The sequence below is a fragment of the Haematobia irritans genome, chromosome 3 (genome assembly GCF_050003625.1).
Source record: "Haematobia irritans isolate KBUSLIRL chromosome 3, ASM5000362v1, whole genome shotgun sequence".
Taxonomy (NCBI): Eukaryota; Metazoa; Arthropoda; class Insecta; order Diptera; family Muscidae; genus Haematobia; species Haematobia irritans.
The window spans coordinates 80,394,586-80,420,859 of record NC_134399.1 but is presented as its reverse complement, the minus strand read 5'-3'; the positions used below and the strand labels follow the sequence as shown (position 1 = coordinate 80,420,859).

The following is a 26,274-nucleotide window of genomic DNA, read 5'->3' as shown; positions in this document are numbered from 1 at the left end:
TTTAGTAAAAACCAGTAAGGAAAGTCAAAAGTCGGGCGGGGCCGACTATATTATACCCTGCACCACTTTATAGATCTAAATTTTCGATACCATATCACATCCGTCAAATGTGTTGGGGGCTATATATAAAGGTTTGTCCCAAATACATACATTTAAATATCACTCGATCTGGACCGAATTAGATAGACTTCTACAAAATCTATAGACTCAAAATTTAAGTCGGCTAATGCACTAGGGTGGAACACAATGTTAGTAAAAAAAATATGGGAAACATTTAAATCTGAAGCAATTTTAAGGAAACTTCGCAAAAGTTTATTTATGATTTATCGCTCGATATATATGTATTAGAAGTTTAGGAAAATTAGAGTCATTTTTACAACTTTTCGACTAAGCAATGGCGATTTTACAAGGAAATTGTTGGTATTTTGACCATTTTTGTCGAAATCAGAAAAACATATATATGGGAGCTATATCTAAATCTGAACCGATTTCAACCAAATTTGGCACGCATAGCTACAATGCTCATTCTACTCCCTGTGCAAAATTTCAACTAAATCGGAGTTAAAAATTGGCCTCTGTGGTCATATGAGTGTAAATCGGGCGAAAGCTATATATGGGAGATATATCCAAATCTGAAACGATTTCAACCAAATTTGGCACGCATAGTTACCATGCTAATTCTACTCCACTGTGCAAAATTTCAACTAAATCGGAGTTAAAAATTGGCCTCTGTGGGCAAATGAGTGTAAATCGGCCGAAAGCTATATATGGGAGCTATATCTAAATCTGAATCGATTTGGCTGATATTTTGCAAGTTTTTCGAAACCCATAGAATATTCGGATGAACGGAATTTGAGGAAGATCGGTTGATATACACGCCAATTACGACCAGATCGGTGAAAAATATATATGACAGCTATATCTAAATCTGAACCGATTTTTTCCAAAATCAATAGGGATCGTCTTTGAGCCGAAATAGGACCCTATACCAAATTTTAGGACAATCGGACTAAAACTGCGAGCTGTACTTTGCACACAAAAATACATCAACAGACAGACAGACAGACGGACAGACAGACAGACAGACGGACATCGCTAAATCGACTCAGAATTTAATTCTAAGCCGATCCGTATACTAAAAGGTTGGTCTATGATTAGTCCTTCTTGGCGTTACATACAAATGCACAAACTTATTATACCCTGTACCACAGTAGTGGTGAAGGGTATAAACACATAGTTGTTGTTTTTATACCCTGGGCCACACTGTGGAACAGGGTATTATAAGTTAGTGCATATGTTTGCAACACCCAGAAGGAGAAGAGATAGACACATGGTGTCTTTGGCAAAAATGCTCAGGGTGGGCTCCCGAGTCGATATAGCTATGTCCGTCTGTCCGTGAACACATTTTTGTAATCAAAGTCTAGGTCGCAGTTTCAGTCCAATCGACTTCAAATTTGGCACAAGTATGTGTTTTGACTCAGAATAGAACCCTATTGATTTTGGAAGAAATCGGATCATATATATCTTTCGCCCGATATGGACTAATACGGTCCCAGAAGCCAGAGTTTTACCCCAATTTGGTTGAAATTTTGCACTAGGAGTACAATTAGTAGTGTAGTCAAGTGTGCCAAATTATATTGAAATCGGTTCAGATTTAGATATAGCTCCCATATATATCTTTCGCCCGATATGGACTAATACGGTCCCAGAAGCCAGAGTTTTACTCCAATTTGGTTGAAATTTTGCACTAGGAGTACAATTAGTAGTGTAGTCAAGTGTGCCAAATTATATTGAAATCGGTTCAGATTTAGATATAGCTCCCATATATATATTTCGCCCAATATGGACTAATACGGTCCCAGAAGCCAGAGTTTTACCCCAATTTGCTTAAAATTTTGCACAAGAAGAACAATTAGTACTATAGCCAAATTTTATTGAAATCAGTGCAGATTTAGATATAGATCCCATATATATCGTTCGCCCGATTTACACTCATATGATCACAGTGGCCAATCTTTTACTACTATTTAATTGAAATTTTGCAGAATTAGCATTGTAGCTATGCGTGCCCAATTTGGTTGAAATCGGTTCAGATTTAGATATATCTCCCACATATAGCTTTCGCCCATTTTACACTCATATGACCACAGAGGCAAATTTTTAACTCCAATTTAGTTGAAATTTTACACAAAAATAGAATTAGCATTGTAGCTATGCGTGTCAAATTTGGTTCAGATTTAGATATAGCTCCCATATATATGTTTTTTTCTGATTTCGACAAAAATGGTCAAAATACCAACATTTTCCTTGTAAAATCGCCACTGCTTAGTCGAAAAGTTGTAAAAATGACTCTAATTTTCCTAAACTTCTAACACATATATATCGAGCGATAAATCATAAATAAACTTTTGCGAAGTTTCCTTAAAATTGCTTCTGATTTAAATGTTTCCCATATTTTTTACTAACATTGTGTTCCACCCTAGTACATTAGCCGACTTAAATTTTGAGTCTATATATTTTGTAGAAGTCTATCAAATTCGGTCCAGATGGAGTGATATTTAAATGTATGTATTTGGAACAAATCTTTATATATAGCCCCAGCACATTTGACGGATGTGATATGGTATCGAAAATTTAGATCTACAAAGTGGTGCAGGGTATAATATAGTCGGCCTCGCCCGACTTTAGACTTTACTTGTTTTTTAATGTGGCAAGCGAATGTTCTTTATTTACCATTTTGTATATTATATATTTTTTCGGAGGCGTTGGTGATCTTGTGCATTTAAGGGTTAAACTACAAACTAGTAATTTCTGTGATTGATTTTTGTTTCAAGTAAAAAATTTGCTTAACCAATTAAATTTTTGATTTAAATTTTTTTAGAAATCAATTAAAATTTTAATTAGGAAAATTTTGGTGATATTTTTTGTGTGCATGTTTGAGGTGATCATATTCCATTTCTGCGCACACTGAAAAAAATATTGTCGTGAGGCCAAAGATTTCATGTCCTTAAAATACAAATGCTAATTTTGCATAGCATAGCATTTCTCTAATATAACGTTTTTTTCTTTGTCGAAAAGTCGATAAACTTTTCATTAAAGTCGTTTTTTCTTTGTATTTAAGTGATTCGACTTGAAAATGGGTATCTTAACATTAAAGAAATTCCGTTTAACTAAGGTCAACTATCCTAACCTAACATACAAACAAACCAAAAAAGCATTCAAAAATAGAAGATGTTTTTCAACACTTTATTTTAAAGTCGTTTTGTACTTGAAACCTAGCATAATTTCTCCTTGAAGTCGAGTCTAAATTTGGAAATCTAAGTTGTCGATAAGACGTTTTTAAAGGACTTTAATAGCACATGATGACAAATGAAAAACGAATAAGTTAAATTTGTTTCCTAGAATCAAGTACACAAAGCTCAATTTTTCAAGAGGATTGCGTCTTAAATTTATTCTTACATCAATTTTTCGCTTCTTTGGCTCAGAATCAATACCAAAATCATTACACGCAAAAAAATAAATCTTTCCTCCCAAACGAAATTTTAGACAAACAAAGTTCGTTTCTCATTTGCTTTTCGTAGAAAGGAAGTGTATTTGGAAGAAAAGTATATACTTTTTGTGATAAACGTTTATTCGTTTCCAGTATGTAAAAACAATTTCATAAAGACTAACTCAAAAAATTTTTTTCTTGCTAATTGCATTTTTCCTCACATCTTTCTCACTTCCACGAAGTTTTTTAGTTCTTAGCACCTTTTTCTGTAACACAAACAATGTAGAAGAAATTATACGATTTTATAAATTTTTTTTACCTTTCGCCTGGACGGAGAATCGAACCGCGGACCATGCAATTTGTAAGCCAACACACTATCCACTGAGCTATGTACCTGTTATGGTCATCAATAGATAAATATCAATATAAGTTATATTTATATAGCATAGCTTGCGGCGCCCACGAACCGAATAAACAAAGTTTATTTAACAGAAACAAACATTTAGTTTGGCACCGTGGAGCAGTGGTAGCTACGTCCGACTCTCATGCCAAGGGTCGTGGGTTCGATCCCTGCTTCGGCCAAAGTTTTTTTTTTGCTTTTGTTTTTTTTTTACATATATTCCAGATATATTCGGAAGATTCCGAAAAAATGTTCAACATTACATTGTACTATATTAAATTTTGAACTGTAAAATGTGTCTTATTAAAGACCTAAAGTCAGAAAAGAATAGCGTTTGATATAAACGAAATGGACTGTGTTGTTGTTTCAAAAATAACTCTTTTTATTGAAAAAATAAAAATTTTGTAACAAACGAATTTTTTTGGTGATAAAAGTTTAAAATTTTCGAAGCAATTCAAAAAACTCTAACAAAAGAAAAACGTTTTCGGTACACGTTTTCCAAACGTTTTTTTTCTTTGCGTGTAATTATCCATATAAGTTATATTTATATAGCATAGCTTGCGGCGCCCACGAGCCGATTAAACAAAGTTTATTTAACAGAAAAATACATTTAGTTGGGCACCTTGAAGCAGTGGTTGCTACGTCCGACTTGCATGCCAAGGGTCGTGGGTTCGATCCCTGCTTCGACCAAAGTTTTTTCTTTTTTACATATATTCCAAATAGGGTCGGAAGATTCCGAAAAAATGTTCAACATTCTACTATATTAAATTTTTACTATGAACTGTAAAATGTGTCTTATTAAAGACCTACATTTAGAAAAGAACAGTGTTTGATAAAAACGAAATGGACTTTGTTGTTGGTTCAAAAATAACTTTTTTTATTGAAAAAATAAAAATTTTGTAACAAACGAATTTTATTGGTGATAAAAGTGTATACTTTTCGAAGCAATTCAAAAAAACTCTAACAAAAGAAAAACGTTTTCGGTACACGTTTTCCAAACGTTTTTTTCTTTGCGTGTAGGTAAAGACAAAATCTTTTGAACCGGGCATGCTTTTTGTTTCAGTGCATACTTTCACACATTACTGTAACGGGGAAGAGATAATTCGTGGCCTGACCCAGCTTCGTTAAACACATAGAGGTCCTGGAATAAAGGAAGCAGTAAAAGTGCACGAGGGCGGTTCGGAAACTTCTTAGCCTATCAATGAAAGAGAATAGTTAGTTTTTCAAATATATTTTTATTTTTCAATATAATCTCCTGAAACTTCAATACACTTAACATAGTCCAACGCTTTTCTAGCAATTTTATCCCTTGATTAAAATAGTTTTCCTCAAGGTCTTCAAAATAGTGGTTTAGAACTATAATTGCATCTTCATTTGAGGTAAAACGCTTGCCAGCAAGGATTTTTTTAGATTTGGGAACAAGTAAAAGTCACTGGGAGCTAGATCAGGAGAATAAGGTGGGTGGTCAAGCAACTCGTACTTTAATTCGTTGATTTTAGCCATTATTAAAACACTCTTGTGCGCTGGTGCGTTGTCTTGATGAAAAATTATTTTTTTTGTGTTGTAAGCCAGGACGTTTTTCTCGAATTTGTACATTTAATTGATCCAAAAGGTTGCAATAGTACTCTGAATTTATTGTTTTACCCTTTTGCAGATAGTCAATCAATAAAATACCTTTGAAGTCCCAAAAAACCGTTGCCATAACCTTACCAGCCGATTGAATTGTTTTTGCCTTCTTTGGGACACTTCCTCCAGCTTCAGTCCATTGTTTGGATTGTTCTTTTGTCTCTGGAGTATAGTGGTGGATCCATGTCTCATCAACAGTTATGAAACGACGCTTAAAACGATCCAAACAAGCTTGCGAAATGTTCATTCTTATGCGTTTTTGTTCGACTGTTAACAAATGCGTCACCCACCATGCAGAAAGCTTTTTCATCTGTAGTTCTTCATGCAAAATTAAATGGACTCGATCATTTGAGATCATGGGCAATTTCGCTAATACCATGATATTAGCAATTTCGCTAATAGCACTTTTATTCGTCGACCATATAATGCACTTTGGCTACAATTTCTGTTGTTGTTGCTGTTTTTGGACGTACACTACGTGGTTCATCTTCAATGCTTGTACGACCACGTTTAAATTCAGGAACCCAATTTTTTATTGTTGCATATGAAGGAGCACACATTCACCATATCATTATGAATTTCTTGTCCCGATAAACCTTTTTTTATGTAAATATTTAATGACAGCACGCATTTCTAATTTTTCCATTATAAAAAAATTGCGGATTCGTCTTTTTTGAACACCTCTTTCTATATAAAGGAGTTGTCAGATCGAAACAAAATTTAACATGTGTTCATAACAGAGATGGAAGTTACCAAAACACTTAACTTTTTTCTGTTTAAAGGGTGATACGGCCAAAATAAACTTGACGTATTTCTTTCAATTTTGCATTTAAAAAACCTGAACACCCCTCATTTTGAAGGTGCGTGTGTGTAGAATGTTGCTCCTATTTTGATTTTGGAATTCACTCTTCAGTTGTCAAAATGCCGTCCAAGCAAGAAGAGCAGCGTATCAAAATTTTGCTCGCGCATCGCCAAAAACCGAGCTACTCGCACGCAAAGCTGGCAAAATCGCTAAAAGTTGCCAAATCAACCGTTACAAATGTAATTAAAGTGTTTGGGGAACGTTTGTCGACAGCCAGGAAGTCTGGATCGGTGGGAAATCGAAAACCGGAAGCCGCTGAGACGACAAAGAGAGTTGCCGGTAGTTTCAAGCGAAACCCTAACCTCTCTCTCCGAGATGCCGCAAATAAGCTGGGTGTATCGTCTACAACCGTGCATCGAGCCAAAAAACGAGCCGGACTATCGACTTACAAGAAGGTAGTGACTCCAAATCGCGATGATAAACAAAATACGACGGCCAAAGCGCGATCCCGGAGGCTGTACACGACGATGCTGACGAAGTTTGACTGCGTGGTAATGGACGACGAAACCTACGTCAAAGCCGACTACAGCAGCTTCCGGGACAGGAGTTTTATACGGCAAAAGGAAGGGGAAAGGTAGCAGATATTTTCAAGCACATAAAACTGTCAAAGTTCGCAAAGAAATATCTGGTTTGGCAAGCCATCTGTACCTGTGGCTTGAAAAGCAGCATTTTCATAGCTTCCGGGACTGTCAACCAAGAAATTTACGTGAAAGAGTGTTTGAATAAACGTCTGCTGCCTTTCCTGAAGAAACACGGTTGTTCCGTACTGTTTTGGCCGGATTTGGCATCTTGCCATTACGGTAAAAAGGTCATGGAGTGGTACGCCGCCAACAACGTGCAGGTGGTTCCTAAGGACAAGAACCCTCCCAACACGCCAGAGCTCCGCCCAATTGAGAAATACTGGGCTATTGTCAAGCGGAACCTAAAGAAGACCAAAAAAACTGCTAAGGACGAGCAGCAGTTCAAGGCAAACTGGCTTTCTGCGGCGAAGAAGGTGGACAAGGTGGCTGTACAAAATCTGATGGCAGGTGTCAAGCGTGAGGCCCGGCATTTGGAAAAGCGAAAGCCTAACTGAATATTTTTCTTGAATTTTATACTAATTGAACTTGAAAAAGAAATTTAATTTGATTTTTAAATAAACGATTTCAATAAACGATTTCCCTTGACCAAATTTTGACCGTATCACCCTTTATACTGCGCTTTTTGTGCTAGGCTAAAAAGTTTCCGAACTGCCCTCGTACAACAAGCCGAATACTATCTTATGTTTATGTTAGATTACTCACTTAGACTATTCAGTCAATTTTGATACCACAGCAGTGAACTTCTTCTCTCTTATCACTGAATGCTGCCCGATTCTATGTTTAATTCAATGACAAGGGGCCTACTTTTTATAGCTGAATCCAAACGGTGTTCCACATTGCGGAGAAACAACTTAGAGAAGCTTTGAAATACTTGGAAATGTCACCATCGCTGAAAAACTTTTTGGTGTTCGGTCTAAACTGGGGTTGAACCAACAGCACCACGGTGGCTTCCATGTCTATGTCAGACGACATGATACGAAGAAACCTAGATCCGTTTTATCTACCTAACTTAAGAAAATCTTCAGGGTACCAAATTTGACAACATTTTCAAAGCGTGTTATTTGTCAAATGAAGATTTTATTTCTTACCAAATATATAATACAACCCAAACTATGAAAACACCCTAGGGATTTGGTGACCAATTGTCCCATTCTTGGATTTCATTATATAACATTAAACCAGGGCTTTGTGTAGAGATAAGCTGAGATCCAGCATACAATTCGTAATTTGAATGCAGTGTACCGATTTTCACGCCACATTTCAAGAGATGTTTTGCGGCATCCAAAGCTTTATCAGAAGGTAGTTTTGCTGAAAAAAAATTAACGTTTTCTTATTGAAATGAATTGTATGGATTTACCCCATTTTATATTTACCACTAAAATCACCAATAAAAGCAATTCCAGTGCCATTTCGATTGTAGCCATATGTATGGGCACCAGTCACATACCATCCAGTGCCTTCGTAAACAAGACCATCATTGCCGATAAGAAAGCTGAAATGGAAATTCATAGGAAATAATTACGTACGGTAAAAATAAATGACACAATTTTTATTTATTGTGCGAGGGGATTTTTTTGTTGTTTTTATTTTGCTTATTTAAATTTGCATAGACACAATTATACGATAGATAATTGATAATCGGGAATGAACAGATTTTCCAATCGATGGGAATCGGTATCAACACACAGAGAAGGAATATGATCACCTCAAACATGTTCCAAGAGCAAAATGTTATTTTTGTTTGGTGACCATGTAACATGTTTGTCACTAAAATGTTATTTTCTCGTCAAATATAACCTGCTTGCCGAAATCAGATACATGATTTCTGAGAAAATAACATGGATGCGAAAACCATGTTACATGGTCACCACCTAAAAATAACATTTTGCTCTTAAAACATGTTTGAGGTCATCATCTCTGGGTGAATACAGAGCGGGATTATTTACAAACATTAAACTACATTATAACAATTTTAAATATAAACCCCCATAAAAGTTAACGTAAACTTTAAACCTACTATTACCATACAAATTCCTTTGATAAACTGTCAATAAGTTATTATGAATACAAGCAAAAGAAATTAATTTAAAATTATTTTTGATATTATTTTTTTTTAAGAATATCGGGAAATCAGGAAAGTACTTAAACTGAATAAGGGTTTTACTCTAATTTCGTTCATAATTGGAATAAAGGCATAATAATGATATTGTACACTGAAAAAATATGATATAATATGAAAGATTCAACCTAATTTTAACTTAATTTACACAATATTAAGGACAAATTTCTTTAAAATAACAAAATTTTAATTAAAAGGTGGTTTGTAATCTTTGCTTCAAAAAAATTTATTTTATTTTGTCATTCCATTTGTAACACATCGAAATATTGGTCTAAGACTCCATAAAGTATATATATTCTTTGTTGTGGTGAAATTCTGAGTTGATCTAGCTATGTCCGTCCGTCTGTGGAAATCACGCTAACTTCCGAACGAAACAAGCTACCGACTTGAAACTTGGCACAAGCGAGCGTTATTGATGTAGGCAAATGGGCCATATCGGAGGCTCTAGGAGGAGCAAATTTCATCCGATTCGATTGAAATTTGGTACGTGGTGTTAGTATTTGTATGTCTGTAACATTCATTCTAAAATTGATCCATATAGGTCAATAATAATATATAGACCCCATACCCCAACCGATCCTCATATTTGACCTCTGGAGCCTCTTGCAGGAGCAAATTTCATCCGATCCGGTTGAAATTTGGTATGTGCAAAACAGGGATCCGGAGCGGTCCATTTTTTTCGCTCCGCTCCGCTCCCGCTCCGGAGAAAAATAAACCGCTCCGCTCCACGCTCCGCTCCGAGAAAAAAAAATCGCTCCGCTCCACGCTCCGCTCCGCTCCTCTTCGAGAAAATTATAGTACAAACATTGTGTTATTTGTTCAATTGAGTTTTATTTTATGGGGGCACAGCGTGACCCCATTTGTCGAAAGCGGGCGATACATATATATGGGAGCTATATCTAAATTTGATCCGATTTCTTCCAAATTCAATAGCGTTCGTCCTTGTGCCCAAAAAACTCCCTGCACCAAATTTCATCAAAATCGGTTAATAATTACGACCGGAATCCTGTGAACAACATATACATGGACAGACGGTCGGACACCAAGCGCTAGATCGACTCAGGAGGTGATTCTGAGTCGATCGGTATATATTTTATGGGGTCTAAAATCAATATTACTGGTAGGCACATTTTTTGGCAGATCAAACTTATTATACCCTAACCACTATGTGGTTTAGGGTATAATGACTTTAAAACAATGTGTTGAAACATTTTATTAATTTTGAAGATTTTTTTAAATCCATTTTGACTTCATAAAACGAAATTTTCATTCATGTTAGGATACACATTTTTATGTCGAATCACTTAGCTATAAGGACAAACAGACTTCATTGAAAAGTTTAGAGACTTTTAGACAAGGAAAAAACTTTATTTCAGAGAAATACGTCTTCTATTCTAAGCAAAATTCGTATTCGTATTTTAAGCATGTGAAATATTTGGCCTCCCGACAATATTCTTTGCGGTGCACCATCTACTATATAATATGTGATAGAAACCAAATTTATGAAAATGGACCAAAATGGACCAAATTCTGTTTGGTCTGACCATCGGACCAAATTTAAGAATTATCTTTTCTTTTGGACCAATTTTGGTCCAATCGGACCAAAACGGCAACGCTGATTAGAATTGAAAGTCTATACACAGAGTAGAAGTAACTACTCTCCGAAAGTTTTTTTTGTTTTGCAACAGACGTAGAGAAGAGGTTTTGTTATATTTGTAATGTGTGTGTGTATGTTTATGTTTGCAACAACCTCCATCGAAATCAGTCCGTGGTATACCTACGAATATTCTTACCCAGATCTAGTGTTACCTAATTTCGTTTTTTTCCCCTTTATTGTAAAAATAATGTTCGTTCTCAAAAAAGTAGATAACATGCAATAATACAAATCAAGTCATTAGTTTTCAATGTGAGAAAAAATTAAAATAAATGTATATGCGCACATTTTTCAACCAAAATTGAAACTATCCATAATTTTAATTAAATTTTCGAGAACTAATATCAGAAATAAGAGAATGCTAGGATATAGTACAATAGTAAAGCAAATATGAAGCAAATTTGAATGTCCTTACACTGAAAAAAGCATGCCCGGTTCCAAAGATTTTGTCTTTACTTTACACTGGTAGAAAAAGTTTCGTTAATACGATGAATTTCTACGTTGTATTAACGAAATTCTTCATTAAAAGTCAGCCAACGTAGCATTTCGTTATAACAACGTAATTTTATGTTATATTTACGAAACACTTTGTGGAATACATTTCGTAGTATTAACGAATAATTACGTTGCTATTACGTAGCCTTTTCGTTGTATTAACGAATATTATTCGTTGTATGAATGAAATTTATTCGTTGTATGGGTGCAGCTTATACGTTTTATGAATGAAAATTATTCATTGTATGAATGAAAGGCGAACGTTGTATAAATGAACACAAACGTTATATTAATGAAACCCAACCAATTAGCGCATTTGAGTGTAGTAATTGGTAGTGTATTATTTTTTGTTAAGATCTTTGAAATATGGTTTATATACAGTAAGAAATAATATATAATGATAAATTAAGTAATGTAATAAACATATATTGTGACTTTCACTTAAGAAAAAAAAGCCTCTTATTTCTAAGATCAAAAAATGATAATTGTATCACCGTGTCCATTTATCCAATTTTTGTGCAACCAAGGTTCATCACCGTAATTGTTCCGCCTTCCTCATCTGAAAGTTCACTTCCCCGGGGCATTTTCACTAAAGATTAAAAATGTACACTATATTTCTTGCGAATATACAAAAAACACCAATTTAACTCACCTCACCCATCTATGTTTATTATTCACAACGAAACTGTAATGAGCGTGTGCACTCTTCAGCGAAAAGAACGTATATGTTGTTAATGTTTGCCCATCAGACAAGTTTTCTGTTGAACTTTTTACCGTTTGTTTTTCAAGACGCACACACAGTGATGCCAACTCCCGAAGGGCAAAAAGCACCAAAAATATATTATAAATTCTAACATACCACCTCCCACCACAAACACTACTAAAGCCAGTTAAAATTTAATGCTCTACTTAAAAAAAAAATTCTAAAGCTGTATTATAAAACTTTTGTGTATTGATTTGAAGCATTTTTATTTTTTTTAAATTATGAACCTCTATTCAAGTGTACACCTTGATCAGTTTTAGTGCTTTCATCCAATTCATTTCGATCAGTACTGTCTTTCAAATTTCAAAATATATATTTTTTTTAGAGGAGAAAACCTTTTTTCGACATTAAATTTGGAAATATTAATATTTGCTTTTGTGAATTTACTACAAACGTTTTTGATGACATCTTCATCAAGTTCTGAAATTCTAAATACCAATGATTAAAAAACGAATCAATTCCACCTTCATAATAATCAAATTCTATATTTGGGAATATAGCTGAGTTTATTAAACTTTTGAAAGTCTAATCCGAATTTTTGTATGAAAATTAAATTAATACCGTTCAAATTAAAAAAGCACCAAAAGCACTAAATGAATATGCAAGAAAGCACCATGTTGGTGCTTTTTTGGAAAAGGCACTAAAAAGGCAATTTGGTGCTTTTCGGAAATCAAAAAGCACTAAATTTGGTGCTAAAAGCACCAAATTGGCATCACTGCGCACACATGTGCTTATTGCCATACTAAGATGTGTATGTACCAATTACATACACGCTAGAGAGAGTATGAAGAGACGTTTTAGAGAGAGAGAGAGTAAGGAGAGGCAGAAATACTCAAACTCCCATTCGTATTATTAATGAACATATTTCATTAATATGACGAAATATAACAATTTAAAATTTATTTTTTAACGAGCCATATCATTATATTAACGATCGATTTCGTTTTAGAAATGAAATTTTCAATTCCAGTTTCAGAGTATATAAAACGACTGTTTAGTTTAAAAGTTTCCAAAAGTTACTCTCTATGTGCAAATGATTATAATAATTTCATCTTGGAAAATTTTTTTATTCTAATTCTTGAAAAAATTACAAAGTTAATATTCGTAATATTAACGAAACGTGTTTCATTAATATAACGAAAAACCAAAACACAAAATTGTCTTTTAACGATTGATTTCGTTGTATTAACGATCACTTTCGTTCTTATAACGAAAAATTTCGTAATATTAACGAAAAATAATCAACGAAGCCCGTTCGTTAATAATACGCAACATTTTTCTACCAGTGTAACAGTTTGGGTATTAATTCCGAGCCAAAGAAGCGGAGAATACAAGTAAGGATACTTTAAAGACGCAATTCTCTTTAAAATTTGGGGGTTATGTACTTGCTTCTAGGAAGCAAATGTTAATTTTTCATTTTTTTAGATTATTCGTCAGTTGTTATCAAAATCCTTTAAAAACGAGTTAACGACAATTTTATTTTCCGTATTAAGACTCTACTTCCAGTAGAAATTATGCTATGTTTCAAGTAAACAGTGTCTTTAAAATAAAGTGTTGAAAAACATGTCTTATTTTTTAACGATTTTTTGCTTTGTAGGCAAGATGCAAAAAGGAAACAAATTTAAAGACAATTTTATTAATTATAAAGAATTTTTCTTAATTATTAAAGTCACGTTGACCTTACCTCAAAAATTTTATCTTTCATGTTATGATACACATTTTTAAGTAAAATCACTTAATTATAAGGCATTACAACTTCATTCAAAAGTTTATTGACTTTTGGACAAGGAAAAAAACTTTATTTTAGAGAAAATTGATCGAAAGTACTGTTGTTACTTTTACAACACATACTAGAGATATATTTTGACATTTGCCGTTTTTAAAAACAATTACTAAAAAAACACGTTGTTTTTTCCCCAATGTACGTACGTACAAAAATACATATCGTACATTTTAAACGTTTACTCACACTACGCTAAGTACTAGCTATATTTGAAATTACCTAAATAGTGTAATTTAAAAGTTACACATTTCATTCAAGTAATATTTTATTCGGAGCGGAGCGGTTTTTCATTTGGAAACCGCTCCGTTCCCGCTCCGCTTCGGATTTTAGAAATGCCGCTCCCGCTCCGGCAAAAAAAGGGCTTGCTCCGCTCCGCTCCACGCTCCGGATCCCTGGTGCAAAACCTCTAATAACCATTCAAAAATTGGTCCATATCGGTCCAAAACTATATATAGCCCCCCTATGAATCGGTTCCCAGATTTGACCTCCGGAGCCTGTCGGAGAAGCAAAATTCATCCGATCCTGTTAAAATTGGTACATGGTGTTAGTATATGGTCTTCAACAACCATGCCAAAATTGGTTCATATCGGTCCATGCCATGCCTAACTAGGTGCATATCGATCTATAGTTATATATAGCCCACAGATAAACTTATCCCCAATCACACAAAAATTGGTCCATATTAGAGGTGTGCGCGAGAGTAAAATTTCACTCACACTCACGCATATTCACGAAGCAAAATGTTTATTCACGGACGCTCACGCACGATACGTGTGGTAGCCAATCACACTCACGCACATTCACTAAATGAAAAACTGTATTCACGCACGCTCACGCACGAACTACTTTTAAAGACTCACACTCACGCACGATTCACAACAATTCACGTGATTCACGAAAAATTCACGAGACTCGCGACATTTCCCACCGGGAGTGAGCAAAGGTAACGATATGCAAAAAAAGAATATAGTTCGACAGCTAAATTAATTTCAGTTAACATACGAGTAAGAATTAAATCTTGATTTTTTTCGTGAGCGTGATTTTGCAGAAACTTCATTCACGCACATTCACGAACCAATTTTATTTCTCACGCACGCTCACGCACGACATATTTCGTTTAGTCCCATTCACACACATTCACGAGAGTTACTTTGGATTTTACTCTCGACTCACGTGATTAAAACGTGAATCACGCGTGTCACGAAAATTTCGTATCACGCGCACACCTCTAATCCATATCGGTTCATAATCGTATATAAATAGCCCCATATAAAGCATGGGGGTCGATTCTGGCTCTCTAATTACCGCGCAAAAGTCCATATCGGTTCGTAATTATTTGTAGACTTACCTATATATACATTTTTTGTCTAATATATCGTATACCACGTATGGACTAACTTACAATTTAGAAGACCATGTTAAGAAGTTTTAAGATACCTTGCCATCGGTAAGTATTACCAAAACCCAAGTAATTCGATTGTGGATGGAAGTCTTTCGTAGAAGTTTCTACGCAATCCATGGTGGAGGGTACATCAGATTCAGACTGGCCGAACTTACGGCCGTATATACTTGTTTTTCATTAAATTTATGACACAAATCTTCGAAATTTGCGTCCCTCCGTCAAAATCTATGTCTTTGAACTAATACGATCCGGTTTAAATTTGATGCGCGATGTTAGTATAGGCCCTCCAACAACCATGCAAAAATTTGATCGATATCGGTTTATTATAATGTATAGCCACCATATAAACCGATCCCTAGATTTCACCTACGGGCCTCTGGAATGGGTAAATTTCATCGGATCTGGTTGAAATTTGATCCTCGTTTTACCACGAAAAAAATTGTTCACATCGCTTCATAGTTATTTATAGACTTCTCATATAAATCGATCTGGACTAAAGAGTAGTGTTGGGAAGGTAACGAATATTTGATTACAAGCTCTCGTTACTGACTAATTTTTTTGAGTACTCAATATTCTCAATATCACTTTATTAATTAAAGTTTTGGAAAACGGAAGATTAGTTGATTTTAGCTAAATTTTGCACAATATGAGTACATGTTCTTTATTTGAATAATTTTTTGCTAACTTTATTGACGTGAACTAAAAATAAGAAAAAAAGTTGTATACAAATATAGTGCACAAATTTACTAAAAAATATAATAGTTCATATTTTCCTAAACTGGCAGAAGTTTACTTAAATTGAGTTCATAAGTCTCTCAAATGAGTAAATTTTACTAAAATTGTACCTGTCTCGAACTTCGTACAGCGCTAATGACATTTTAACAATTTTTAAATCCATTTGTTTCTTCCAACATATGAAATTTTCTTAAATAAGAGGAAAAAATTAATTATTTTTAAAAAATTTTATTCAATTTGACAAAAAGTATTAATTAATTTGTAACATGTTGCAACTAGACTATTTTAGTTAAAATTTTCTAAAATAAACCTACATTTTCTTCCACGGTGGCGTCACTTTTTTTTTGGGTGTACCATTCAATCGGCAACTGTTACCACAACCCAAGTAATTCGATTGAGGATGACAGTCTTTAGTAGAACTTTGTACGCAATCCATGGTGGAGGGTATATAAGATTCGGCATGGCCGAACTTTTGTCGGTATATAATTGTCTAAAAAATTAAACAGTCTATTTTTGGAAAACATCATGGTCCGAAATTCAATACTCCATACCAACTTTATTGATCTTTCGAGTACTGATGTGTTTTTGCTTTGTTGTAAGATAGTATGCCTCTTCAAACTTATAAGGATTCGTCTTGAGAAGTTTTGAAATACTACTAACAGTATCATTATAACGATTTATATTAAGTAGCTGTTATTTTTATTGTGTGAATCATTCTGAATTTGCAAATTCTTCGGGTCAGCTGCCCCAGTTCACATCAAATATTTACACTTGCACTCACAAAATCACTCACTTGTAGCCAATATCATTTAAATCCAATGAATTAATATGATAATGTTGTATATTTTGTATAACTTCTGCACACTGCAAAAATGTGGAACACTCCGGTGTTACGGTATGATGGATAACTACATATTTGACAGGTACTGGACGATAATCAACATTTGTGCTCAGTTTACCACCCCATTGACGTTTGAGTTTTATGCGTGGGCAATCGGCCGATTGTGAATTTACTTCTCCATAAGAATTACCGGCTATACAAAACAATACGGAAATAATGAACACAGACACTAAGAAAAATTTCGTCATTTTTACGCTTAATGATGCTAATCCTCGAGATGCTCAAGTCTGACTGTATTAAAATTCTGAGTTTACTTGAATTTCATGCTAGGCATTGTGAAAAGAGCTAAGACATTCTCGTTTTCCCACAACGTATCTCTCTATAGATGAAATGAGAGATCTCATAATTCATTTGTTTAAATACAAAACATACATTAGGTGTGTTTTACTCTAATTTTCTGATAACGAAAGTACTATTCTGCTTGAAAAGTGGTTCTTGTAAAAATGTCAACAATTTTCCTGATCAGATTATCTGGCTTACTGGCAATAAAGTCAAAAATGATATGTAATCTTAATATTCGATTCCCACACTCTGAAAAAAATATTGATCTAATATGAAAGATTATACAGCTTAAATTTTTAAACACGAACTTTACAAAATATTAAAGACAAAATTTCTTTAAAATAAAGACATTTTAATGAAAATAAAGTTCTAAAATTATTTGCATTAAAATTAGCACGCGAATCATTAAAATTCGTGTTCGTCCGTTAAAGTCGTATATCTTTGAAGTGAGGCAAATTTTCCTTTATGAGAAGGAAAACATTTTTGATTTAAATAAACAATTTTTAACATATTTTATCTTTGGATTAAAGGCAAATAGTTTCAAATGTAGGATAAGTATACGATTTTTAGGATTTGGCAGCTATCCACAAATAAATCTACACTGAAAAAAAACAGTGAACCCACCAGGAAGAAAACTTTCAGTTAGTGTTAGAAAATTTTGACTATTTTTAGAAGTTTTTATTACAAACGCTATCATTACGCCGATATCACAAAAATAAGTAAATATTTTTCGACAAATTCAAGAAAATTTATTAGACATAATTAAGTGTTTTTCACTTGTTAAAGAAAATTTTGTAGTTTGAAGGAAAAACTTGGAGTTCAAAATTGCAAGAATATCTTTAACGACATATGAAGTTCATGATGAACGCATTTCTAGTAAAATTTACAAATTTTAAGAAATAATTAACTATGTTGTGAGAAATACGAATTTAGTAAATCTGTATGTTTAATTTGTGTATAATTTTTCCCGTTTTTTAGTTAATTTAACTAACGTACGCAAACAATTATTAGAGTTAAGGAAACTTTCTACAAACTTAATAATTCCATGAACTAAAATAAAGTTAAATTGGCTTTGGTGAAATAGAGAGTTCACTTTTTTTTATTGTAGGCTCTGTAAAATTAAAATGGATATAAATGTCTCATTTATCACATTTTCATTGTGTTTTTGCGACATTGTAACATATACTTCAAAGCACAAAATGTTTTCTTAATTTCAAAAAAACGAAAACTTTAAAACAAAGATGCAATATCCTCAAAATAAGTCTTCGCATTTTTTATATTTAATCCAAAGATTCTCAATTAATTTAAAGATTATTTCTTTATGTAAATTTTAAAGGTCCATGCCTTAAATTTTAAAATAAAAATTTGTAAAACAAATGAGGTTATGCACACTGAAAAAACAGTGAACCCACCAGGAAGAAGATTTTTGGTTAATTTTAGAAAATTTTGAATATTGTTGGAAAATTTTAACTAAACAGTATTACAAACGCTGACATGTCGCCGATATCACAAAAATAAGTAAATATTTTTCGACAAATGCAAGAAAATTTATTAGGTATACTTAATTTTTTTCACTTGTCAAAGAAAATTTTGTAGTTTGAAGGAAAAACTTGGAGTTAAAAAATGCAAGAATGTCTTTAGTGACATACGAAGTTCATGATGAACGCATTTTTGGTAAAATTTACAAATTTAAAGAAATAATGAACTATTTTGTGGGAAGCGCGAATTTAGTAAATCTTTTTGAGGATAATTTTTTCCCGTTTTTTAGTTCATTTAACTAACGTACGCAAAAAATTATTAGAGTAAATGAAACTTTCTCCAAACATAATAATTCCATGAACTAAAATAGAGTTAAATTGGCTTTAGTGAAATAGAGAGTTCACTTTTTTTTGAGTGCATGTTTTCTGCTAATTAAAATTTCTTTATTGTAAAGAAATTTGTTCTTAATATTATAAAGCTCTGAATTATTACCAAAATCCTTATAGGAAGGCTAACATGAAAAATAAAATTTTATTTCTATAAAAATTTTCTCCAAATTTTATTTTTATAAAAAAAATTGTCAAAATTTTAATTCTGTAGAAAATTTTATTTCTATAGAAAATTTTGTCAAAATTTTATTTTTTATAGAAAATTTTGTCAAAATTTTATTTCTATAGAAAATTTTGTCAAAATTTTATTTCTATAGAAAATTTTGTCAAAATTTTATTTCTATAGCAAATTTTTTCGAAATTTTATTTCTATAGAAAATTTTCTCAAAGTTTTATTTTTATAGAAAATTTTATTTCTATAAAAAAAATTCTAAAAATTTTATTTCTTTAGAAAATTTTGTCAAACATTTTATTTCTATAGAACATTTTGTCAAAAGTTTATTTTTATAGAAAATGTTGACAAAATTTTATTTCGATAGAAAATTTTGACAAAATTCTATTTCTATAGAAAATTTTGACAAAATTGTATTTCTATAGAAAATTTTGTCGAAATATTATTTCTATAGAAAATTTTCTCAAAGTTTTATTTCTATAGAGAATTTTCTTAAAATTTCATTTCTATAAAAAATTTTCTAAACACTTTATTTCTTTAGAAAATTTTGTCAAAAGTTTATTTCTAAAGAATATGTTGACAAAATGTTATTTCCATAGAAAAAATTTTATTTCTATAGAAAATTTTAACAAATCCAAGTAAACATTTCTCAAAGTTTTATTTCTATAGAGAATTTTCTTAAAATTTCATTTCTATAAAAAAATTTTCTAAAAACTTTATTTCTTTAGAAAATTTTGTCAAAAGTTTATTTCTATAGAAATTGTTGACAAAATTGTATTTCCATAGAAAAAAGTAAAGTAAACATTTCTTGTTTGTATGGTCGATATTTTATATCAATAAACCACACTGCAAAAAGTATTCACGGGGTATTAAGGGTTACACAACCTACATTTTAGGATGCGCAAATTACACAATATTAAGAACAAATTTCTTTACTATAATGAAATTTTAAGTAAAATGAAGTTTTTAATCTTTGCTTCAAATTGTTTTTTTTTTTTATTAAATTTATGACACAAATTTTGGAAATGTGCGTTCCTCCGTAAATGTCGTACGTCTTTTAACTAAGGCAAATTTTCCTTAAATTAAAGAAAAACATATTTGAGTAAAGAAATCGACGTTAAATTAACTGAAACATTGAATTTTTAGGTTTAAGATGAAAACACTTCAAATATATCATAAGACACATTTGGAGGATTCTCATTTTTGGTTTAATGTTTTCTTCTTTGAATTTAAGAGAACATGCTTTACTTTGAAGTTTCTATTATAATTTGGATTTTTAAACTGGCATTTGTTTGTACATGAATAGCTTTATTAATAAAGAGATGGAGAATTCGGTAAATCAGATCTGCATCTAAATTTTAATTTTATAGATTGATCCTGGATTTAGAGCTAGATAGGACATTTTAGGGTCCTACACTAATAGAAAAAGTTTCGTTATATTAACGAAATGTGTCGTTAAAAGTCAGCCAATGAAACAAATTCGTTAATACAATGATTTTTTTCGTTAATATAACGAATTTTCTGCCAATCAACGTAACGTTTCGTACTAATAACGAATATTTTCATTGTATTAATGAAAATGTTTCGTAATATCAATGAAAATTTTTCGTTGGCTGACTTTTAATGAAATTTTCTTTGTGTGTATCTAGCTTTAAATAAAGATATCTTAATTTTAAAGAAGTCACATCTTTGACTCGGAATCAATACCAAACTCCTTAAGGGAAGGTCAAAATCTTTGGATTCAAGTAAACTTGTTTTGAATGCTTGTATATATTTTATAATATCAAATAAATAAATAATTTTATATAAATAATTCTAAAATAGTATAATTTATATCTATCTTTATTCTGCTACATTTGGTGACCAATGATCCCATTCTTGTATCTCATTATAGAGGATTAAGCCTGGACTCTTGGTTGAAGAGACTTGTGTGGCACCTAAGAGTTCGTATTGTGGATCTAGCACTCCCATTTCAACACCACATTTCAAGAGGTGTTTAGCCGATTTCAAGGCCTTGCGTGAAGGTAACTTTCCTATATAATACATAAAGATTAATAATATTTCTTTAGCATATTATCATTATTATTATAACTCACCCATATAATTTCCAATGAATGCTATGCCGGTTCCATTTGTATTATAGCCATAGGTATGGGCACCTGTTACATACCAACCAGTTCCTTCGTAAATAACGCCATCATTACCAATTAGGAAACTAAAAAGAAGAAAAAGAAGTAACATACATCAGGATTAGGAAATAGGAAAAATTACATATTTATTCATCTTGGTTCAAATGATTAGCATACCCGCCTTACACTCAGTCCAAATTTTATTTCTATCGAAAAATTTTCTAAAATTTTATTTCAATAGAAACATTTTTCTAACATTTTATTTCTATAGAAAATTTTGTCAAAATTTTATTTCCAAAGAAAATTTCCTTAAAATTTATATTTCTATAGAAAATTTTCTTAAAATTTTATTTCTATAGAAAATTTTGTCAATATTTTATTTCTATAGAAAATTTTCTTAAAATTTATATTTCTATAGAAAGTTTTGTCAATATTTTATTTCTATAGAAAATTTTGTCAAAATTTTATTTCTATAGAACATTTTGTTAAAATTTTATTTCTATAGAAAATTTTTTCAAAATTTTATTTTTATAGAAAATTTGTCAAAATGTTATTTCTATAGAAAGTTTTGTCAAAATGTTATTTCTATAGAAAATGTTGTCAAAATTTTATTTCTATAGAAAATTTTCTTAAAATTTATATTTCTCTACAAAATTTTGCCAAAATTTTATTTCTATTGAAAATTTTGTTTATTTCTATAGAAAATTTTTTCAAAATTTTATTTCTATAGAAAATTTTTTTCAAAATTTTATTAAAAAGAAACAAGTAAGGAAAGTCTAAAGTCGGGCGGGGCCGACTATATTATACCCTGCACCACTTTGTAGATCTAAATTTTCGATACCATATCACATCCATCAAATGTGTTGGGTGCTATATATAAAGGTTTTTCCCAAATACATACATTTAAATATCACTCGATCTGGACAGAATTTGATAGACTTCCACAAAATCTATAGAATCAAAATTTAAGTCGGCTAATGCAGTAGGGTGGAACACAATGTTAATAAAAAACAAGTAAGGAAAGTCTAAAGTCGGGCGGGGCCGACTATACTATACCCTGCACCACTTTGTAGATCTAAATTTTCGATACCATATCACATGCGTCAAATGTGTTGGGGCTATATATAAAGGTTTGTCCCAAATACATACTTTTAAATATCACTCGATCTGGACAGAATTTGATAGAATTCTACAAAATCTATAGACTCAAAATTTAAGTCGGCTAATGCACTAGGGTGGAACACAATTTTAAGGAAACTTCGCAAAAGTTTATTTATGATTTATCGCTCGTTATATATGTATTAGAAGTTTAGGAAAATTACACTCAAAAAAAAGTGAACTCTCTATTTCACTAAAGCCATTTTAACTTTATTTTAGTTCATGGAATTATTATATTTAGAGAAAGTTTTCTTTACTCTAATAATTTTTTGTGTACGTTAGTTAAATTAACTAAACCTGAGGAAAAAATATACTCCAATGAAGCATAAAGATGAACTAAATTCGTGTCTTCCACAAAATAGTTCAGAATTTCTTTAAATTTGTAAATTTTACCAAAAATGCGTCCATCATGAACTTCGTATGTCACTAAAGACATTCTTGCAATTTTGAACTCCAAGTTTTTCCTTCAAACTGCAAAATTTTCTTTAACAAGTGAAAAAACTTAGTTATGTCTAATAAATTTTCTTGAATTTGTCGAAAAATATGTACTTATTTTTATGACAGCGGCGTTGTGCCAACGTTTGTAATACTGTTTAGTTAAAATTTTCTACAAATATTCAAAATTTTCTAAAATTAACCGAAAGTTTTCTTCCTGGTGGGTTCACTGTTTTTTTCAGTGTAGGGTCAGTTTTACAACTTTTCGACTACGCAGTGGCGATTTTACAAGGAAAATGTTGTTATTTTGACCATTTTTGTGAAACCTGGAAAACATATATTGGAGCTTTATCTAAATCTGAACCGATTTCGACCAAATTTGGCACGCATAGCTACAATGCTAATTCTACTTTCTGTGCAAAATTTCAACTAAATCGGAGTTAAAAATTGGCCTCTGTGGTCATATGAGTGTAAATCGGGCGATAGCTATATATGGGAGATATATCTAAATCTCAATCGATTTCAACCAAATTTGGTACGCATAGCTACAATGCTAATTCTACTCCCTGTGTAAAATTTCAATTAAATAGGAGTAAAAGATTGGCCACTGTGGTCATATGAGTGTAAATCGGGCGAACGATATATATGGGAGCTATATCTTAATCTGCACCGATTTCAATAAAATTTGGCACACTTGACTATGGTACTAATTGTTCTTCTTGTGCAAAATTTTAAGCAAAGTGGGGTAAAACTCAGGCTTCTGGGGCCATATAAGTCCATATCGGGCTATATATATATATATATATATATATATATATATATATATATATATATATATATATATATATATATATATATATATATATATATATATATATATATATATATATATATATATATATATATATATATATATATATATATATATATATATATATATATATATATATATATATATATATGGGAGCTATATCTAAATCTGAACCGATTTCCAAAATCAATAGGGTTCTCTTCTAAGCCAAAACACATACTTGTGCCAAATTTGAAGTCGATTGGACTAAAACTGCGACCTAGACTTTGATTACAAAAATGTGTTCACGGACAGACGGACATGGCTATATCGACTCAGGAGCACACCCTGATCATTTTTGCCAAAGACACCATGTGTATATCTCGTCTCCTTCTGGGTGTTGCAAACATATGCACTAACTTATAATACCCTGTTCCACAGTGTGGCGCAGGGTATACAAATCGAAGTACCTATTAGTTGGAGAAGAATACATTGCAAAATCTATCAAACCAAATCAAGAATTCTATCAATCTACTATACAGTAGGAAATCTACCATTTTTGGTATAATCCTACCAGTTGTGGCATCCGTGGATTAGACCAAATCGTGCTAGAACTCACCAATGCCCAAAAAAGGTAGACTAGAAAGTAGTGGCTTCGCTTGATCGAAAGTGACCAGTTATCGAATTCGGTTTTCTCTAATGAAAAGCCACAAGAACTCAAGCGCTGCTGATGGTGTATGGTGTATGCCGCTGTAAGGGCCGATAGTTGCACGCCGCTCAAATTTATTCACCGTGGGGTCAAAATAAATGCCAAATATTATCGGGAAGATGTTCTAAAAATCTGTATTGAAGCCTTGAACAGACAAATATTTTGACAACAGCAGCGTCACACTCTGCACGCGTCAACCAAAAATGGTTTAACAAAGGGGTTCTTTGGCTCAGTTCTACCGCGCAATGGCTACACAAATCTCTGAATTCATTGAACTTTTACACCTTGTGTATTTTTGGAGAGTAAGTTTGGCACTAAAAAATTCCAATGTGTCGATCATCTCAAGACGGCCAAAATACCGCAGAGTCACATTCGTGCAGCTTTGTTGATCTTTTAACGGCTAAAATTGGTGCCAAAGATAGCCAATTCGAACAAATCTACACTGAAAAAAAAGCATACCCGGTTCCAAAGATTTTGTCTTTACTTTAAAAATGTTGGTATTGATTCCGAGCCAAAGAAGCGGGGAATACAAGTAAGGATACTTTAAGACACAATTCTCTTTTAAATTCGGGTTTTGTGTACTTGCTTCTAGGAAGCAAATTTTAATTTTTCGCTTTTTCAGCTTTTTTTCTTCATATGCTATCAAAGTCCTTTAAAAACGAAATAACGACAACTTTATTTTCCAAATTAAGACTCGACTTCCAGTAGAAATTATGCTGTGTTTCAAGTAAAAAACGTCTTTAAAATAAAGTGTTGAAAAACATGTCCTATATTTGAACGATTTTTTGCTTTGTAGTCAAGATGCAAAAAGACAACAAATTTAAAGACAATTTCATTAAATTTAAAAATTTTTTCTGAATTATTAAAGTCAAGTTGACCTTAGCCCAAACATTTTTTCTTTCATGTTATGATATCCATTTTTAAATATAATCACTTAATTATAAGGACAATACGACTTCATTGAAAAGTTTATCGACTTTTGGTCAAGGAAAAAAACTTTATACTAAAGAAATGCGTCTTTTATGCTAAGCAAGATTTGCATTCGTATTTTAAAGATCCAGATGGTCCATTTAGACTATTCAGTCGATTGTGGACATCTCTTTGTCAATGAGCATGTACGATCGTAGATGTTTGTTATACTTACTTGTAAGCGATATCATCAAAATCCAAACGATTAAGATGATGATGTTGCATATTCTGCAAAATTTCTGCACATTCCAAGAATGAGGTGCACTCATTGGTCACAGTGTGATGGATGATTACATATTTCACCGGTACAGGACGATAATTAATAATGGAACTTGGTTTACCACCCCATTGACGTTTCAATTTTATACGTGGACAATCAGGTTTAGCCACTGCATCACTACCGAGCGTATAGGCCATAAGAAAAACAATGGTAAAAAACAGCATATGTAATAATTTGGACATTCTTTGTTTTTTTTTTTTTCAACAAATATTAACTAATGTGAAATTTCAATCTTATCTTGGTAATGGTAAAATAACAACTGGCCTTTTGTTCTGGATATATGGGCGTTTTATACAAGATTGAATTGTTTTATTGTGAATTCGTACGATAATCTCAAAATTATTCATCGTAGTAAGTGGAAAAAAATGTTTTAATGGTGTGCATTCTGTCAGTCATGCTGGCTATTTGCCACAAATGAAGACTGGTTTAGCATCAGTATAACGCAACTGAGTCGTTCAGTGATCACACCTTCACCTGTTGGTGTTGGATTAAAATTCAGTTTGCGGTTTTATTCTCTCTAATTTCTCTTTGCAGCTTTATTCACAAAAGGTAAATCCCCCAAGAAATGCATTTGAAAACTGGCGTATCTAAGATTCTAGAGAAAGTTTGAGGCCTTTATTCTTTAATGTCAAAAATTGAAATTTACTTTATCTAAACGAAGTAAACCCCCA

At 32.2% G+C, this 26,274-nt stretch overlaps 1 protein-coding gene and 1 long non-coding RNA gene across 2 annotated transcripts; both read right to left on the bottom strand.

The window, feature by feature from the left end:
- Positions 1–8,016: 8,016 nt before the first annotated feature.
- On the bottom strand, positions 8,017–25,874 carry PGRP-SA (Peptidoglycan recognition protein SA). The gene is made up of 6 exons (XM_075301631.1): positions 25,499–25,874; positions 21,230–21,348; positions 20,978–21,166; positions 16,704–17,031; positions 8,333–8,451; positions 8,017–8,267 (listed from the first exon to the last, which is right to left on the bottom strand). The coding sequence occupies exons 1-6, from the start codon at positions 25,783–25,785 to the stop codon at positions 8,083–8,085; spliced, it is 1,227 nt and encodes a 408-aa protein (XP_075157746.1). The 5' UTR covers positions 25,786–25,874; the 3' UTR covers positions 8,017–8,082.
- LOC142229445 (uncharacterized) lies at positions 16,123–16,695 on the bottom strand. Its single transcript, XR_012720406.1, has 2 exons — positions 16,462–16,695; positions 16,123–16,400 (listed from the first exon to the last, which is right to left on the bottom strand). It is a non-coding gene; the product is annotated as an uncharacterized LOC142229445 (long non-coding RNA).
- Positions 25,875–26,274: the final 400 nt, after the last annotated feature.

Excerpts from the sequence above, each read along its gene's own strand:
- PGRP-SA (XM_075301631.1), bottom strand. The coding sequence starts at position 25,785 with ATGTCCAAATTATTACATATGCTGTTTTTTACCATTGTTTTTCTTATG. Across the intron at positions 21,349-25,498 it reads TTTGATGATATCGCTTACAA|TTTCCTAATTGGTAATGATG; the intron begins GTAAGTATAACA and ends TCTTCTTTTTAG. Across the intron at positions 8,452-16,703 it reads TTAAATGATATTGGCTACAA|CTTTCTTATCGGCAATGATG; the intron begins GTGAGTGATTTT and ends TTTCCATTTCAG.